General features: G+C 40.0%; 3 protein-coding genes and 1 non-coding gene across 21 annotated transcripts in view; 2 read left to right on the top strand and 2 right to left on the bottom strand.

Moving 5' to 3' along the window:
- LOC724172 (neurobeachin) overlaps positions 1 to 19,156 on the bottom strand; it is a 436,186-nt gene that overhangs the window by 31,560 nt on the left and 385,470 nt on the right. The window lies entirely within an intron of this gene.
- On the top strand, positions 2,591 to 5,225 carry LOC550922 (protein mab-21-like). The gene has a single exon (XM_623263.5). The coding sequence runs from the start codon at positions 2,988 to 2,990 to the stop codon at positions 4,209 to 4,211; it is 1,224 nt and encodes a 407-aa protein (XP_623266.3). The 5' UTR covers positions 2,591 to 2,987; the 3' UTR covers positions 4,212 to 5,225.
- Positions 6,901 to 9,155, top strand: LOC550677 (protein mab-21). Its single transcript, XM_623072.6, has one exon. The coding sequence runs from the start codon at positions 7,347 to 7,349 to the stop codon at positions 8,442 to 8,444; it is 1,098 nt and encodes a 365-aa protein (XP_623075.1). The 5' UTR covers positions 6,901 to 7,346; the 3' UTR covers positions 8,445 to 9,155.
- On the bottom strand, positions 9,602 to 9,696 carry Mir3735 (microRNA 3735). Its single transcript, NR_039524.1, has one exon. It is a non-coding gene; the product is annotated as a microRNA 3735 (primary transcript).

Below are 19,156 nucleotides of genomic sequence, written 5' to 3'. Positions count from 1 at the left end.
ATCGAAAGTGAAGTTATATAAATTATGAGAATGATGGGAGACATCGTGAAATATCTCGTGTTTTGTAATCCTATAACCGTGGTATATAATATATTCTATATATATATATATTATATTTTATTGATAATTAATTTTCGGAGAATGTGACTGCTACACGCGTTCCTTTCGTTTCCAATATCTCGAAAATCGATTTAAGAAAGAAATTGTTCGTGTAATATTGTTTTAATTGTAAACGAATAATTTTTTACACGATTAATTAATTGGAACGTAAAATATCTTGTGTTTGAATACTATTTTCTTTATACTTGAGAAACTTTTCAAGAGAATAAATCTGAATCACGATTATAAATTGAAAAGAAAAAAGAAGAAAACATGATGTCAAATCAAAATTAAATATAAGACTGAATATTGTCGTAAAATTTTAAAAAAATAATTGCTTTTCTTTTACAACATGTTCAATATAATATCCTTCCATCAATCTAAGAAACTTTTTCTGCAACGAATGGAGGATACCACTCCACGATAGCGCCACTTCGAAGCCGAACCCCACGTTATCTCGTTGGTGTACAAATAATTCAGATGATAAACGAATTATGTCGAAACGAGATGATGAAAGGCGCGTTTAGGGCACAACGAGACACCAGCTTCCGCATTAATGCTGAGGGCTGACGTAGCAGAACGTTTGACCCTTCGTCCCTTGCGCGAAAACAGCATCACGAGAAGGAGATGAGGGGGTGGAGCAGGTTCGGAAGGGAGAAAGAGATGCACGTGCTCGACCCATGAATCAAGTCGCATTAGCGAGGCATGGTGGGCGCCAATCTACCACTCCAACTTCGAGTAGATTGGATTTCTCAACTTTATTCAATTATCCGGCAACGAAGCGGATCCGAGACGAATAGAACATTGAGAGTTTTTCACGAATTATGTCTGAATACTCATCTTGTATATCTCTCTCGTGCGAGAAAAATAATCAATGGTAATGGATACTCTTGATTTCGAAAATAATTTCGTCGATGCACAATGGATATTTTACTTTTTGCGTTATCTGTTTGTTACTTTAATTGCTATTGAGTATCATTATTATTTTATCATATATTTGTTTCATATCTGAAAGAAATATTTTAAAAATACGAAGAAATACCATAGAAAACACATGATGCTGATATACTAAAGATTGTACTAAAAAAATAATAATAATAATAAACGCAAACATTGAAAATTCAACAAAAACAGCAGCTGTTCTATGATCCACAATGCGCTTAAATACTTCTTAGCACTATCCTACAAGCATAAATGCCCTTTCAACAGCATCGAACGTACGTCCATTCCTATTCATCGAATAGAACGCGCCTACGCTAGATTTCCCCGATAACAGAAGGGTTGAGGAGGTCAAAGAAGAAGAACATGGGACCGTGAACATCCTCATTCGGAGGCTGTAATCTCAAGAATCTTATACGGCCTATCTCATTCAACGTGCGGGATATCTCATTCTGTTATCTCGTATTTCTCGAGCACAGGTATTTCGCGATCACAGATCGACGCGTGAAAGGAAACTGGAAAACCGTATCCATCTCGAAGACGCAGATCGCTATTCGCTCGTTCGTTGGAACATCTGCCAACGCTTGGCCCGCCATATTGCGACCCGTAAGGGCTGTTTCTCACTCGCGATGGAACAGGAAACCCGTTGTCACGAGCCTTCTGCTTTTTATTCGAACGTCGAATATTCAAATGACCCTCGCGACGGAATTATCGGCTCGAACGATCGTGAGTGGAATCCACTCGCGACCCCATCGACGTCTGGACAATGCGTTTGCCTTCACCCTAAAGAATTTATTTACGGAACAATCGATGGATTGATACGTCGCGGGAAGGCGCAATCGATGTCTCTTTGACGGTGTTAGGAACAAGTAGAGGAAAATTATATTGGCTTTCGTTGTATTTATATGTCTGGCCACGAGTCAATTTTTTAATTTATACTTGGCGCGTTGTGGACTCTTCCCAAAGTAAGTATAATTGTGTAAATGACAATTGAGTATTTGATATTTATAGACTGCATTTTAAACAGAAGAAAAGAAAATTCTTTCATACGAATCATTATTGTATATTGAATGCATAAATAGGAATACAAATCAATTGTAATTCAATATTAATAAGTGGACATCTCTAAAAGATATTTTGGCAATTGCCTCTAGTTAATGCAGCTTATAAAAAATCCGTATAAACTGATCGATTTTTACATTTTCAAGTAGAAATTATCAACTATACTTTTACCATTTCCATTTATCGATATTGATTCCATTAAACATATTCGACATAACTTAACATAACTTAACATAAAACATAAACTTATTCACTTATTCCTGAAAAACTTATTAACTTATTCCTGAAAAACTTCTATTACAAACTATGCTTACCTATTAACAAGGTTCATCCCTTTCAAAACTTACTTATTCTCGACGCAATTACCTCCACCCAAAGTGTCGATACGACACGTCTCATTCACAACTCGCGCAATTGCATCCTCGATATCACGCAACTTACCCTACAGATAAGATCCGGTCCAGCATCCCCCGTTCACGACGAAAGGAACCGCGCTAAATAACTAAAGCGGGATGAAAAATACGACGAGCGGGTCGAAAGGGTGTGAGACGACGGTGCGCGCGGTGCAGTGGCAAGAGAGGAGGGACGACAGGGGGCGTGGCGAAACCGCGCACGCTCCACGTGACCCTGTCGTTGCTGAAGGCGGGACTTTGGAAACCGGCACACAACTACAACGCCAGTGGAACGGGTTGGTGGTCACCACCGGTGCTCTCTCTGTCGTCGCGCGCGCGGAGCACCTCGAGTCGCGCTCGTACAACACCTGCCGACGCCCGATCCAACTACGCTCGTACCACGTTTCCCTCGTTCCGTGACTCTTTCTTCTCCAGAGTGATTTCCATCGATTGTCGTCGCGATCGGATTTCAAGGAAAACAACTCGAGCACATGGATGGTAAAAAGCGAAATTGATCGGGATGACGCGTGCCCAAGCGAAAGAATGAGACGTGAATCGGTTCCAGTTAGGAACAGTTCACCAGAAAGCTTCACCGTTATCGGGACAGGATACCGCGACAACATGCTGTTGCCCCAGGACATGATGGCAGCCCAGTCGAAGATGCTGTATCAGATGAACAAGTATTACGGTGAGCGGGTTCAAGCTCGTATGGGCCAGGTACAAAAGACGATCAGAGAAGTGTGCAAGGTGGTGCAGGAGGTGTTGAAGGAGGTGGAGGTGCAGGAGCCACGGTTCATCTCCTCTTTGACCGAGTGCAACGGCCGGTACGAGGGCCTCGAGGTGATCTCGCCAGGCGAATTCGAGGTGGTCCTCTACCTGAACCAGATGGGAGTGTTCAACTTCGTCGACGACGGCACCCTGCCGGGTTGCGCCGTGCTCAAGCTCAGCGACGGCCGGAAGAGATCCATGTCGCTCTGGGTCGAGTTCATCACCGCCTCCGGCTACCTGTCCGCGCGGAAGATCCGCTCGAGATTTCAAACGTTGGTGGCGCAGGCATGCGACAAGTGCGCCTACAGGGATTCCGTGAAGATGATAGCGGACACGACCGAGGTGAAGCTACGGATCAGGGAGAGATACGTGGTCCAGATCACGCCGGCGTTCAAATGTTCGGGGGTTTGGCCGAGATCGGCTGCCCATTGGCCGATCCCTCACATACCTTGGCCTCATCCTAACCTCGTCGCCGAGGTTAAGACCGAGGGTTTCGATCTGTTGTCGAAGGAAAGCGTGGCCCTTCAAGGGAAGCAATCGGCTATGGAGGGTGACGCGTGGGTTCTCTCGTTCACGGAAGCGGAGACGAGATTGTTGCAAGGTGGCTGCCGCAGGCGATGCCTCAGCATTCTCAAGACCCTGAGGGACAGACACCTCGATCTTCCCGGAAATCCGGTGACCAGCTATCACATGAAGACGTTGTTGCTCTACGAATGCGAGAAGCACCCTCTGGAGACCGAGTGGGACGAGGGTTGTATAGCGGATCGTATTAACGGAATTTTCCTGCAATTGATATCCTGCCTCCAGTGTCGAAGATGCCCTCACTATTTCTTGCCCAATTTGGATCTGTTCAAAGGGAAGTCGCCTAGCGGTTTGGAGAACGCGGCTAAACAAGTGTGGAGACTGACCAGAGAGCTGTTGACCAATAGCCGTGCCCTCGAAAAGCTTTAGCTGATAATTTTTGCTTTTAAAGCTTCCAGCTAAAGAGGAGTGTATAATAAAAAGAGAGAGAGAGAGAATGAGAGAGTGAGAGAGTGAGAGAGAGAGAGAGAGTTTCGCTTTAAAGGTACTCGGTGACTCGCGTGAATCACGGAACATTCAGAATCTGCTGCTTTCGCGACGGTTCTTTGCCTGCTTTTTACCCTTGCAGAAGCGGGAAGTCTTACTTTCACTCGATATATCTTCTTGCACAAGATTCAGTGTGCCAGGGTATCGGGGATGGTGTAACGAATCTGTCTATTGACCTTACCCCCTTTTCTTTTCTTCTTCCTTTCCTTCTTTCCTTTCCCTTTTCTTTTCTTTTTTTTTTTTTTTTTTTTGTTTCACGGTTCCGTAAATTTTCCTCTATGATCCCACGACACGATTAATGCGAGTCGAACGTCGGTCATTATTATCGGTTCACAAGCGTTTCGTTCCAGTGCAATATCCCACTTTTCCTACCGTTTCGTTTCGCGCGAAAGTAATGAGTAATTGTTAAGTTTAACTCGTTAATTTATGTATAAAAAATTTCGAGGAAGACGCGTTAAAACTTTCCACGTTAATGGCTACGTTAATCGAGACAGTCCGAAATCGACTGGATGCGCGTAGGATTTAAAGGATATCATAACCGGATATTTTTTTCTTTTTTTTTTTACAATGATCGAAGCTTTCGCTTGGAGCGGAATCTCTTGCTTATTTAACGAAGCGATTTCTCCGCGTAGAGTTACGATACGAAAGCGATTTAATTAAGTACCCGATTAGTTGCTCGTCTATATGGGTGATGTGAAACGTTTCGCGATCCATTCTCGTTAAATTAATCCAATGTTTATAATGAGTTAGCGATTGAGCTGCCGTCGGTAGCTCACCGTATTGTTGTATGTAAATACTTTTTTATATTATTTAAACGATATTTATTTCTACTCGAATCATTGTTCGAACATACATGATGTAAATAATTAATAAATACATTTCGTCTCATAAGAGGAATAGTTAATTGCGACTAAATTCTTTTCATTTTGTATTATGAATCATGAAAAATCCGAATCCTTTGTTATTAATTCGTTTGATATTTTGAAACGAAACAAATTCTTTCATTGTAATCGTGATATTCCAAAGATCCCTTATTCCGCAAAAACGCATAGAGATTTTCTAACTCTTTTAAATCAGAAAATTGCAAAATTATTTAATTTATAAAAAGAATTAAATAATTAAATATTAAACATTTTTATTTAAAGATAATCAGTTTCTTTAGAGATTTTAAAACTTTAATCAATTATTATGTAAATGATCTTAAGAATCAATGACACGGATTAATTTATTTCAAACTCTGCTAATGTACTGGAAAAACAAAAATTTTCTGAGTAAATATGGATGAAATAAAATTTGTAAATTCAAAATATTCTTTCTTACCGAAGTTATTAAAAAAGAAAAAAAAAAAAGGGAAACAACCATTTAATTAAAGCCAACAACATCTCGTCCTCGATTTCCAATCGCTTTCACAACTTTTCTTCCCACAAAGGAGATATCCAGCAACCGTAAAATTTGTATCTTAATAACCAAGATCCAAAATAATTCGCCATTCAATTTTCATCCCGGTCAGTTCGAAACGATATCGTAAAAACCACTACGGAATAATTATTATCTACGATATTAACACTTGTGTGCACGCGCTGGCAGGATACCGTAACGGCCTCGTCAAATGCATTCGCTACCGAGCGTTTCACGGTCGCTGTACGCCTACGACGATTCCAACTCGTACCCCTTATCTTAATTCCTCCCAGAAATTCCCATCCTTATCTCCTCGACGCAATGACATTCGTTAACCGATGGCCGCTCACTCTCCGCGCGCCGATCGTTCAGGAATTTACGTTATTATTATTGCCCCGTAAAAACAAAGTGAGAGGAAAAAAGCGTTTCCCAACGGCGAAATTGCTCGTTCGCTCGCTCGCGCGCGGCCACACTTTACCCGCGTTCGTATCGTTCTCCCGCGATTTACAAGCCTTAATGGTAGAGTTATCGTTGTCGTCGTTAAACGTAAAATTTTATACCGAGTTCTTTTTCCCCCGCGGCGCGCGTCCGATTCTCGATAAAAACGATCGTAAACGAAACCCTCTCCCCTGTTAAATCCGATAATTCAACTCGACTCGGATCTCGTCAGTGTCCGCCGCGCGAATTTCTTACTTCGAACCGAATCACCTCTTCGCGAGACGAGGCCTGTATAAAGATAGCCACAACGTATATCCTTCGAAAAACATCGAACGGGTTTTGTATCCACTCCGCCGAAGATCGGGAATCGGAAACGACTAAAAATCCTGCTCCAGTGTCGCCACGATGCCCTCTCTCTCTCCTCTAAGTAACGGCGGAATCCACGACTATGACGAAAATTTTGGGGTTCGATGGGGTTGCGGAGGAATGGCCGAGCAGGACACGGTATCCATGGGCACGAAATAAAACGAGTCGAAGATCTGCATAATTCATGGGGGGGGAAAGGGATCGCTGTTTTGGGGTTAGCCGCCGCCGCCGCCGCCGCGGCGTTCGTCCTTCAGCGTGGCGTTCGTAACGTATAGGTAGAGCGGTTCGTGCGGATCGATCGTGTCGGTTCACCGCGACAGGCCACGCCTGCGCGGTTCACGGGGCGCGCGATTGGCGGAACCGCGCGGCACGGGGGCGTGGCCTGTCCGAGGGGGCGGAGCTAGGCAACCGCACGCCTTCGTGCGGTTCAAAGAGCGGAGGCGCGGAGGAGGTGAACGACAGCGCAGTCGACTATCTGCTCTGGGACGGAGTCGCTCGTACACCTTTACCTCCCGCTTCTCGCTCGTGTCTCCGTGACCGGCGAAGCAACGGCGCGAGGAAACGAACTTTTTTCGACGGCCGATTCCTCATTCCCGATCCGTTTCTCCATCGAGTAGTGGCTCGATTCGGGTAGAAGCTCGGTCCAGAAAGAAGGGAGAGAGAGAGAGAGAAACAGATGGGAGAACGAGGGCGAGGAACGACTGGTCCAACATCGTAAGAAGATTGGTCGATCGGGAGGTGTGGAGGCAGAATGCGGTGATCGAGAGTAATAAACGTGATAAAGAAGCCTTCGAAAGGCTTCAGGCCGCGGCAACCATGCTGTTGCCGGCCGATATGCTGGCGGCTCAATCCAAGATGGTGTACCAGATCAACAAGTATTTCGGGGAGCGTGTGATGACAAGGAAGAGCCAGGTGATGAAGACGATCCAAGAGGTGTGTCGGGTGGTTCAGGACGTGCTGAAGGAAGTCGAGGTGCAGGAGCCGAGGTTCATCTCCTCGTTGACCGATTACAACGGCCGCTTCGACGGCCTCGACGTGATCTCGCCGACGGAGTTCGAAATCGTGATTTACCTCAATCAAATGGGGGTCCTGAACTTCGTGGACGACGGAACGTTGCCCGGATGCGCGGTGCTGAAGCTTAGCGACGGACGAAAGAGATCCATGTCCCTTTGGGTGGAGTTCATCACCGCGTCCGGTTACCTGTCCGCCCGGAAAATTCGCTCCCGATTTCAAACGTTGGTGGCGCAGGCCTGCGACAAGTGTGCCTACAGGGACTCCGTGAAGATGATAGCGGACACGACAGAGGTGAAACTCCGGATCAGGGAGAGATACGTGGTACAAATAACGCCCGCGTTCAAGTGCGCCGGCCTCTGGCCCAGATCGGCTTCCCACTGGCCCATCGCGCACATACCTTGGCCGCATCCTAATATCGTGGCCGAGGTGAAAACGGAGGGTTTCGACATGTTGTCGAAGGAGTGCATCGGTTTGCAGGGCAAACAATCGGCGATGGAGGGGGACGCCTGGGCGTTATCCTTCATAGACGCCGAGAACCGTTTGCTCCAGGGTGGTAGCAGGAAGCGTTGCCTGAGCATATTGAAAACTCTGAGGGACAGACACCTCGATCTACCCGGAAATCCGGTGACCAGCTATCACATGAAAACCTTGTTGCTCTACGAATGCGAGAAACACCCGCACGAAGCGGAATGGGACGAAACTTGCATCGCGGATCGTATCAACGGGATCCTTTTGCAATTGATCTCTTGCCTGCAGTGCCGCAGGTGTCCCCACTATTTCTTGCCGAACCTGGATCTGTTCAAGGGCAAGTCGCCTAGCGGTTTGGAGAACGCGGCCAAGCAAGTGTGGAGACTCACCAGGGAGTTGTTGACCAACAGTCGTGCTCTCGAGAAACTGTAGTGAAGAAGAAATTTCTGCGATCTGTGCGAGAGTAGTATCGAGGATGAGGAAGAAATCTCTTCCTCTCCGTGTTTGTGTTTGAAGTTACGAAGTTACTCTGAATTCGGGGGGGCTTACTTCTGGAAGAGAATGTTCGAGCAAGCTGCACGATCATGATTAACGCGTTCGTCGAGGAATCTCGTTTCGAAGCCGCGCAGTGTGTGCCCGCCAGGGGAATAATCGCGCGTGTGTGATTTTGTGGAGGACGCCGAGGACGATCGAGAACCAGTGCCATAAATACGCGGACGTTGACAGTCTCGGTTTCAGTTTCGAATCGCCGACGGCAATCGGATCGACGATACTCCAACGATACTTAATTCTTCTGACCGGTGTTACTCGATTTCGTCGCTACGTTACTATATACTGGTCCCAATTAAGAGACGACGATAGAGATATTATATATCGATACGATTGTGATTGTTATTACGAGAAAGAAATTCGCGATCGAGAATAAAATATCATTATGCGAACACGAGATATAAATACGATAAATAGTTAGAGAAGTATGGACGAGAATGAGTGAGGAACCGCGGTTTTAGACTCACCGGTTGTGGGTTATGCTTGATTCATCCTGTCTCTTTTCTCCTCTGTCATTATGTACATACTACTTGCAAAGATATTTATTGAAAGTGTACACGAGATATGTGAAATACAATGCTATTTATATGGAACCGTAGCCGGAGTCGTCATTTTCGTCCGTCGAGGGCAACACACACCCACTCCTCACCTACTCGAAATTCACGTGCAAGTCTAACTGTCGTAAATATTGTTTGAACGTATAAGTTAAACGGTTTCTCGAGCATTAAACCCGTTTGGTTAGGACTCGTAAATTTTGTTTTCCCGCCTTTTTGCCACTAAATATCGAAGAGACTTTCGAGATCGAATAAAAATTCCACTTTTTAGTCCAAGCTTTCGAAGAAAAAAAGAAATAACGTCCCGATAAAGTAACACTCCGACAAGTTTGTACTTCTTTTCGTGTTTCATTTCTTCGAAATCTTTGTCGCCAAAACTATCTTCCATTTTTATCTTCGATATATAAAATTAAACGAAGACCAAGTTACAAGTATGAGATATTGAATTTTCTAGTCTTGACGATTGTAAGTGTATTTTAGTTATTTTTAACGAAGGTTCAGTTTCCAGTTTTTCTATTGGTTTTGTTCGTCGATAAGCAAATTGCATCTTATCGGCACGAGGAAACTTTGCTCGTTATTTATACGTCCCGATTGTATATTTCTTTTTTCAAAGATAGAATCGTTATTATCTTTGTGAAATGTGAGAATTATTTGTTATGCGTTAATATTTATTTATAATTATTATCGCGAATAATAGATAAAGATTATGATCTCTATGCTGCAAGATGTTACGATTGATGAAAGATTAGGTGATATAATTTTTGATTTTAGACTTTTTAATAACCGCACGAAACCGCATTAATCACAACAAATAATATTGGAATAAAACAACATTGGAATGTTGATATTTCGAAATTTCTGTATCAAACAAATAATACGATACACGCATATTACAATTTAACAAAAAAATATGGAAAATTATAGATATTAACCAAACATCGATTATCGTGCCATGCTATCGCGCCAACGAATATTTTCTAATTTACATTTTCTAATCTACAACGCAATTTAAAATAAAAAAAAAAGAAAGAGGCGGCTGCACAACGATAATCGCTTGTAAAAACTGATCTCTAAATTAGCAAAAACAAAGATCTCGGAATGTCTAAGACGGGATGTAAAAAGCGGATATGTGCGTATAATCGATTTGCTAATGCGAGTGACGGGAACGAGCTGAAAACTGGCAGGAGTTCAAACAACAATCGTTGATATCCGTGTTTACCACGCGTGCATCAAGGAAATTTCAAATAGTCCACGCGTTTTAATATATTCTGAGAGCGTGAGATCCGCTATAATCTGCATCAATAAACCGTCCAACTAATATTAATTATCTACCGAGATATTGATGGATTAATTAATATTTCTATCCAATAAACGTGATGAATATATATATATATATATCGTGATTATTAATAAATCGAGAAAGTTTCGTAAGCGAAATAAGTAAAATTTGAGCAAAAAAGACGTGTTAATATCATTAATTATTCATTTATTATTACCTATCATGTCGAAATTTTTCATTTTACATTTGACTCGATTCGTTCCCTTTCATCTATGTCGATATTAATTCATTTATTGCAAATTGAAATTTTTTTTTCATTACTTGATAAAAGATTGTATATATATTTGTTTATATGATTAGATAAGTATAAGTTTAAATTTATTTCAATATTTTTATAGATACATACTTATTATGATTTAAGTACGTTTCTTCTATTCAAATGAATTAACTGTTTTATCGATTTCTTCTTTGTCGAACGTGAATTTTCTATTTAGTTAGTTTTTAGATCAATATACGTCGAGTTTAAAATGTAAACAGACATTGAGAAAATTAATCGAATCTTTGCAATTAACTTTATGATTAATTATATTAATATATTTGTAATGATTAATTCATTTCTAAATGTTAGATATTTACTAATATTTAACAGATTCATTGCTCAAGATTTATTTTTCATGAAATTTCTTTGTTGGAATAATATCTACGATAGAGATAAAAATAATTGCCACTTATGAAAGGAGAAGTTTCCCATTAAATAAAGACACAAATAATAACTTTACTATCGCGTGCAAATTTTAAATTTTTCGTGAAAAAATTCGCGTGCCGTTGGCTGTTTAATTGTACACGATCGATTTAATCTCGAGATCGACATTCCGCTCGACCAGCAACCGAATAATAAAACGCGATCTTTTAGAATAATAAATAAAGCGTGCAACGAGATCGTCGATTCCTTTTTTTTTTAATTTGACGCAGAGAGATAGAGAGAGATAGAGAGAGAGAGAAAGAAAAGGGGAGAGAAATTCCACGAAGAGGGGGAAAAAAAAATATTTAAATTATTTTAATTAAAGGTAAGAAAATAAAAGAGAGACGCATGTACGTGTATTACCAAACTCCTTTGCCGAATTTACAATTTCGTAGCGTGAATACTATCGTCATGGTCGCGTTCGTGGATTAAATATTAAGCAGTCATGCGTGCGACAAATTACCACGGTGAATAAATTTACATATTTATCTGGTTATTACCGCGACTTTCAACAGAACGAAAACAAAAGTTGAACGTTAAGCACGTTGGGAGGAAAGAAAGAAAAAAGAAAAAAGAAGAAGAAGAAAAAAAATTCGTGAAAAAAACGACGCGACCGTATTCTACGCTGCATATAATGTGTTATTTCGAATGTATAATGGGTTTAAATCGATAAACCTTTAACGATCTCGTCAAATTTGTTCGATCGCCTGTTAGAGAATTTCCTAACCGCTTTCGAAAAAAATTTATTTTAAACTCGCGTTGCGTCCAGACTTGCGTTCGGAATTATTGCATGGAAATGAGAGGGTTATTTTAATTTTTCGAATTCGGTGTATCTTTAACGCTTGCTTTATATAGAGAAGGGAATCGAGACGAATAATTCAAATGGAATAATTCGCATGCGTTTTCATTTTTTCTTTTTAAACGGACGTTCATTCCTTACGTTCTTTTCTTTTTTTCTCGATGAATAAAGCGGACACGATTTACAAAAAATTCGATAAATCCGATAAAAGCGATTCGGCAAAAAAAAAAAAAAAAAGAAAAGGAAAACTTAAAGAGAAATTGCAACCACATTGGGATCCTTGAAACTATCAAAGTGGCGGCAATCACCGTGGAGGAACAGGGTTCCTCCACGAAAGAAGAACAAATGGAAATAAATAAACGAAAAAAGAGAAAAAGGAAAAAAAAGGGAAGTCGAGACACGATATGCTAATGAGGCCAGCCGCTTTTCTCGTTTTTGCTGCGACGTTGCTTGCGAACCCTGTAACAGATTCTGAGCGTCGAACCGCCTCTCACGATCCACGATGGGCGATCTCGAGATCGATCTTGGACCCCCGTGAAAACACCGTCCCCGAGATATGTGGAAACGGGTTCCTCGATTGGCGGTATCGATTCTCAAAGATAACCGGAGAGAAACCGAGACGGGGCAACATGTGGTATTCCACGGATAAATGTCCCCTTCTTTTCGCGGATGAACGTTCGCCCAATCGTCCGCCACGCTTCTTTCTCTTCGTTCGGATTCGAGGAAAGGATACAGCGATAATCTGCACATCTGATTTACAGAAGCTCAAACGGATGTCTTTGCATTATGGTATTGGCGTGTTTTTTTTTTTTTTTTTATGGTTTTGATTATTCTCCGCGAAATGAATGTATCGGAAAAAAAAATTATTTTTAATTTTTCCAGTTGTCAAGAGGAGATAGGGCGTTTCGAAATTATGTTTTCGAATTGTAAATTAAAATATCTTACAAATATTTATTCTTTGACGAAAATTTTGCTGTTTGAAATGAATTATGGATCTAATTAAGAATTCTGTCGTATCAAATTCTGTTTCGTAAAATTAATCGGATAAAAAAAAGGATGCATGGAAGAACTTCGTTTTCGAAAAATTTGCATACAATGATTTTTATAATTAGCTTCCAATTATTGCTAGTCTATCCGGATTTTATCATTACTCTCGACAATTATACGTTGCGAATAATAACAGATTTATTTGTTAAAAGTAAATAAAATTCCCATGAATATCTTACGTTCTGATCATTAAAAAAAAAAAGAAAACATTTCGAAAAACCGAGGTTACGATCGAAAATAAAAGTCATCTCGAGTTTAAATTTTGCAATATTTCGCAACGATATTCATAATACTCGACCATTAATTTATCATGTAAAATATATACTATCTTCTTTGCTATTTTTATTTCAGAAACATAATACGATAATTTCCGGTTAAAATGGATTCTTAAAACAGTTTGCTACCTGAAAACCCATTAACAGGCTGCTTTTCAGTAGCGACTTATTGACTGGCAGCCTATTTATCCCCCTTTCTATTAGCTTTACCGAAGTAGCAAGCTATCGTGATACTAAAAAGAGGAATTAACTGTTTAACGTTGGGACTGCCTATGTATCCATGTTTTCAACTATCGTTTCATTCCATTCTATTTTCATATCAGTGATTCGCTTTTTTCATAACGAGCAAAGAAAAATTTACTTTCTCGATTGAATAATAACATTCCATTCGAGATTTCTTTTCCTTTTCTTCGATTATCAGTTAATTAACACCTCGAACATGATAGAACGACAATTTTAAAAAAGTCTATCCTTGTTAATATTCATTTTCTATATATATAGAATATATAGAATCTTTTGAAAAATTTAAAAAGTTTCAAGAGATATTTAAAAACGATAGATCGAATATATTCCATAGAGTCAGTTCAGGTTCCGCTTTTTACGAATATCGAAAAAAAGTTTATCAAAACTCTCCTCCCCCGTGTCGAAATCGCGAAGCGAAAAACGTGTCGCCAATAACTTACTAACCCATAATCTTCCCCTGCGCATTTGAAAATGCGCATTAACGCTATCGCGACAGCCCTGCGCTCGGGCCTGCACTTTTATTACCGATTTATCCGTATACATTGTAAATCCGGTCGATAATTCTTACGATTGCGGAAAAATGCGCGCCGCTAATTTCGAAAAAAACCCTTCCCCGAGCCGAGGCAAAGAGGGAAAAAATAAATGATACTCGTGCGAGGATCGGGAAACACGATCCAGGAAATACACGTTTTCGATGCACGAGAGAAAGAGGGAGAGGGAGAGAAACGGAGAAGCGAGAGGGAGAAAGAGAGGAGGGTATACGAGGGGCAGAAAGGGGAGAAGAGCGGAGGAAAGAGGGAAGAGGAGCGTAGGCAGAGAGGGCCCTCGGTTGGTGGGACCTCCGCCGCTATAAAACGCTCAGATAAAGCCGCGATGTTTATATGCGTGGATCGCTGGGGAGAGAGGAGTGCCGTGTAGAGGAAGGAGAGATATACCTGGCCGACCGAATAATAAGACAAAAGCCGGGGGTGGACGGCAAGTAGGAGAGAGGGGGCGCCTGGACTCGCGGTTACGAGGGGACGAATAAGAGGAGGAACGATAGAAACTTGTGCATTCGTTTATTTGTTCCATCTTTGTTCCATCTTTGCGTCGTTGTTGTAATCCTTTGCTCTTAGTACACTTGGATTTTTTGGAATGGAAACTCAAACTTTTCTTTCTTTTTGAAAATATCTGTCGATATACGAAAATGTTTATGAAAATTAAACTAAAATTTTTGAAACTGTGTGAGAATAAGTATTCGTGTTTTACGCGTATTATAAAATCAATTTGTACAGTAATAGTTGTTTTAAATTAGCGATAAAAAGAATTATTAGCCGTTCGTTATTGGAATCCAATCGTTTTCGTTATCTTTAAAAATTTCACGTAAAACTTGAATGATCCAACTGAATGGTTCAATAAAATTGAACAAATTTAATTCGTTCCTTATCCACGAAATAACACTTATGGATTTCTTTTTACATACTACAGATGGATGCATACTTGTTATACAAAAAAAAAGTCACATAACAAGTAACAATTGATTTGCAAAATATAAAACTTGTTTTCAAAGTAGAAACTCGTTCGAAAATAATCAATATTTTCATAATCGTGTTAAAAACAGACCCAAGTATAATTTTCATTATTACTCATAAATAATAATTCGATCGAAATCGAATATATTTTCATCCGTTTCCTTTTCCCTTTAAAGTATCATTAGCCTCGAACGAAAATAAAAGAAAACGAAGAAGAGAGAGGAGATCGTGCAGGAAGAAATCCTGCGAAGTATCAGAGAAGATCGAGGGGGTGGGGGGATGGTTGGTTGAACAGAAAAGAAGGAAACCGGACAGGAATGCACGGATGAATGCGCCGCGCTGCAGAGGCTGGCGAGCCTTATCTTTTACGAAGCTCCGACTCTCATTAAACTCTCTCCGCGTGGCTTCATCGAGGACTTGCATCGATCGTGCATGGATCATATAGCTCTCGTGTCTCCGTCGATCTTCGTGCATGAGTGGCGACGGTCGTTCGCGAGTCTGTGCAGGCATGAAGATCGAGGCAATTGTGTTCGAGGAACGTGCTACGATTTTTCAAAACGATTTTTTTCTTTTTTTAAATTTTGTTCCCATCATCGTTGACGAAATGTGACGATATATATATATATATACGTAAAGTAAAATTATTCCATTTAAACTTCGTTCTTTAAAATCCTAAATTTGATTTCGCACAATCGTCCCACCTTAAAATCTCCTTAAAAAAGTAAGAAAAAAAAAAGAAAAATACATTTTTTTCAAAAAGCGTTCCAATGTCCCTCGTCAAAAATTATCTCGAATCCATAAATCCCCCTTTATTCGACGAATGCGTTTCGATTTCGACGAAAGGCAGAGAAGGGGGATATTTTTTTAGATCCATGGCATAATTATTTGAACATGGCCCGTCCATTCGTTTCATTGTCCAACATGTCGCGTCCTCCCGACATCCCCGAGTTTTATCGACGGTCCCTGAGACGCGCACGCTCCTCCAACCACCCTTCTCGCCCCTTTCTCGGCCCGGTAAAGAGGAGGAGGGAAGAGAGAGAGAGAGTGAGAGAGAAAGGAGAGGAGACAAGGGCCTTACCTACCGATCGGTAACGCGATACCCAACGCGATTCCTTTCTTTTTTCTCTTTCTCTCTCCCTCTCTCTTTCCCTCTCTTTCTTTTTGTCTTGTGTGATGCACGCGCGTAAGAACGAGCGGCGACACGCTCACCCGTGCTTTGCTCGAGGCCGGCAAAGCACGGGATTATAAAAATAACGCGGTTGTCCCCGCTCGCATCCCTGTTTCCAGTCGCGGCTTCAAATCATGTCGAAAACAGGGGGAAAATATAGGCTTTGAAATTCGAAACTTTTTTAGAGTGCACCGTTTCAGAGGAGGGAAATATAAGTACGAGCCATGGCGGATACGGGGATCAGAGATGAATCAGGTCGAACAGGTTCTGCACACGCGTTAATAAATACGCGCTAATTTCGCGGAATTTTTTTTTTTTTTTCTTTACATTTGCGAGGACGATAGATATAATATTTTTTCGTCGATTATTCAAATGAGAAATTACGAATAGGTTAAGTGACGCTTGTTTATCAAATTTTTACGAACGGGATTGAAAGAAACGAAATTATTTCATTTCGTATAAATTTTGTATATTATCGAAATCGAATATCTGAAAGATCTTCTTCAATATCACGGCATGTGTTTTATATATTTTAGTTTTTTTATACGTACGAAATCTACATTGAAATTTTGCATTGGTGAATTTAAATTTAGAAAAGTATATTTTTATTTTTTCAATTAACTAGCATGACTGGCGCGAAAATTATAATTTTTCTGATCTTACTGGGAATGAAAAATACGTGTAAATAGTGTTTTATTCATTTTTTTCCTCTTTCTTTCTTCGTCTTTAAAGTTCGTTTTCATCGAATATAAATTATAAAGCGAATTTGTGGTAATTCGAACAAAAACAGCGTGATCTACGAAGTTGAACCGCAAGTCGGGCAGATAGATTTATCCTCTTACGCACTCTGGTAGTTTCGTTGCAACCGAGCATAAAAACCGATGGCGTAAATCGATCGGGCAAACTCGGAGATATCGTTTTCTTCTTGCTTAATTATCGTTGCTTAATTAACAAATAAGATGGAAGTTAATATCGTTTGAAATTCTACGATACGTGCACGGAATAATATTAACTATTGATATACATTATTATATAAAGTTGCAAAATGAATGCATATAAGTTTATGTATATTATATATATATATCCGAAAAGCGGATAAAAAATTGATTTGTTATTTAAATTCGAAGTAATGTTATTGAAATTTCGAGATAAAAGTTACAAAAGACATATACATTTTGAATAGGAATATCCATCTATGGATTCGATCGTTTCCTTTTAAAAAGATTGGCACAAACACGCACAACATTTTCAATTGTATATTCACCGATCTAACGGTTCTATTCATTTCCACATATCGTGTCTTTACAATTTATTCATTTTTGTAATACCAATACCCATGTATAATGCAAATTTTAATGCTAATTGCATAGTTTTAATTCTTGCTCATCAGTATGCTTGCACGTAACAAAATATCTAATAAATCTTCCAGGTATAAACTGTATAGGAACAGTTACGTTCAATAGGTGATTCTGTATATGCACAGAATCAATGCAGGGATATCGATGTGTGCTTAGCATTCACCTATTCACGTACATTTTTTTAAGATAATGAGGTTTTAGAGATTGGATACTAATGAAGGACTACTGTTTCTTGCATATCAGAGAGTCTTTCTCTCGAAAGGATTGAATACACGCAATATTGCTTTTCATAACAACATCGAAATAGATTCTTTTATTAAATAGTTGTCGATGATGTGCTTACAAGTCGAACAAAAGAGCTTCTGTCCCTTGCTTCGATGAAAGAAACGCAACGAGATCTTTAGAAATTAATCGTGAACTGATCAATATATATTTATTGCTTATGCAATGATTCTGAAAAACTTTATCGTTAATTCGAAAGAGAATCACGATCAAGAGACATTCAATCTTCCAGATCTTTAAATTCTTCTTAAATAAACATCAGAATTGGATCAGTTTGATCGATTCGTATCTCTAAAAGATACAATTTTTAAACGATAATTACTAATTCAATTAAGTTGGAATTTGGAAATAGGAATAATTTCAATGTTTTGTGAGAGAAAAGGAAAAGAGAGAGATTTTTCCCCGATCAATCGAACAAAATTAAGTCGCTAAGAACCCCGTGCGAAATAGGAAAATTCAAGTGGCACTTCCTTGGTCACATGTGCGTTCTCGCCAACACGCTGCTCGAGAACCACTTACCAACGACATTACCCTACGAACCGTCACAGTTTTATGAGCAAAACCACTTAGTGTATCGCGAGGGGTTGGGGGTCATCGCATGCGATATGAAACATTGATGAGGACGTGGCCGGGGTGAAACGCGACGTCTTGGACTCATGAAAATATCGTGTCACGAGGCATGAATCGTGTCTCTGTTCGAACGAAATCCTCCTACAACAACGTTAAAGATCGACTTTCATTGAGAACGTTCCTTGCTCCTTCTATTTTATTCTTCTTACGTATCTTTTTTTCAAAGAATCGAGAAGCCCATAATTATTGCACATGTATATTGAATCATTGAAAATTTCTATTTACGATCAACTAATCGTAAACTGACGAATATATATTTATTACTTAAGCAATGATTCTGAAAAACTTTATCATTAATTCGAAAGAGAATCAAGAAGAGATCAAGAAATATATTTAGTCTTCCAGATCTTTAAATTCTTCTCAAATAAACAGTTTTGACTGTTCTACGAATATTAAGAAGAGATTTAGATAGATCAGTAGCTTCTATCTTGAATTACTAACAAGTAATTCAAAATGCATAAACGTTCGTAATTATTGGAATTATTGGAAATTAGAGAAAGAGAGAATGTATCAAGAAATTACAACTACAATTTTAATAAAGTCAACTCATTACGCGTCCACGTGGCTATAACCGTATCGATCCTTATACTTTTTCCATAAACGGGACGATCGTACACGATATCAATACACACTTAACGAGACGACCATCCCATACGATAATAATATCCTCTCCTCGATCGTTCGAACGAGACTCGAGAAATCGTTAT

The sequence above is a fragment of the Apis mellifera genome, linkage group LG6 (genome assembly GCF_003254395.2).
Source record: "Apis mellifera strain DH4 linkage group LG6, Amel_HAv3.1, whole genome shotgun sequence".
Lineage (NCBI taxonomy): Eukaryota > Metazoa > Arthropoda > Insecta > Hymenoptera > Apidae > Apis > Apis mellifera.
This window is presented reverse-complemented; position numbering and strand designations above follow the sequence as displayed.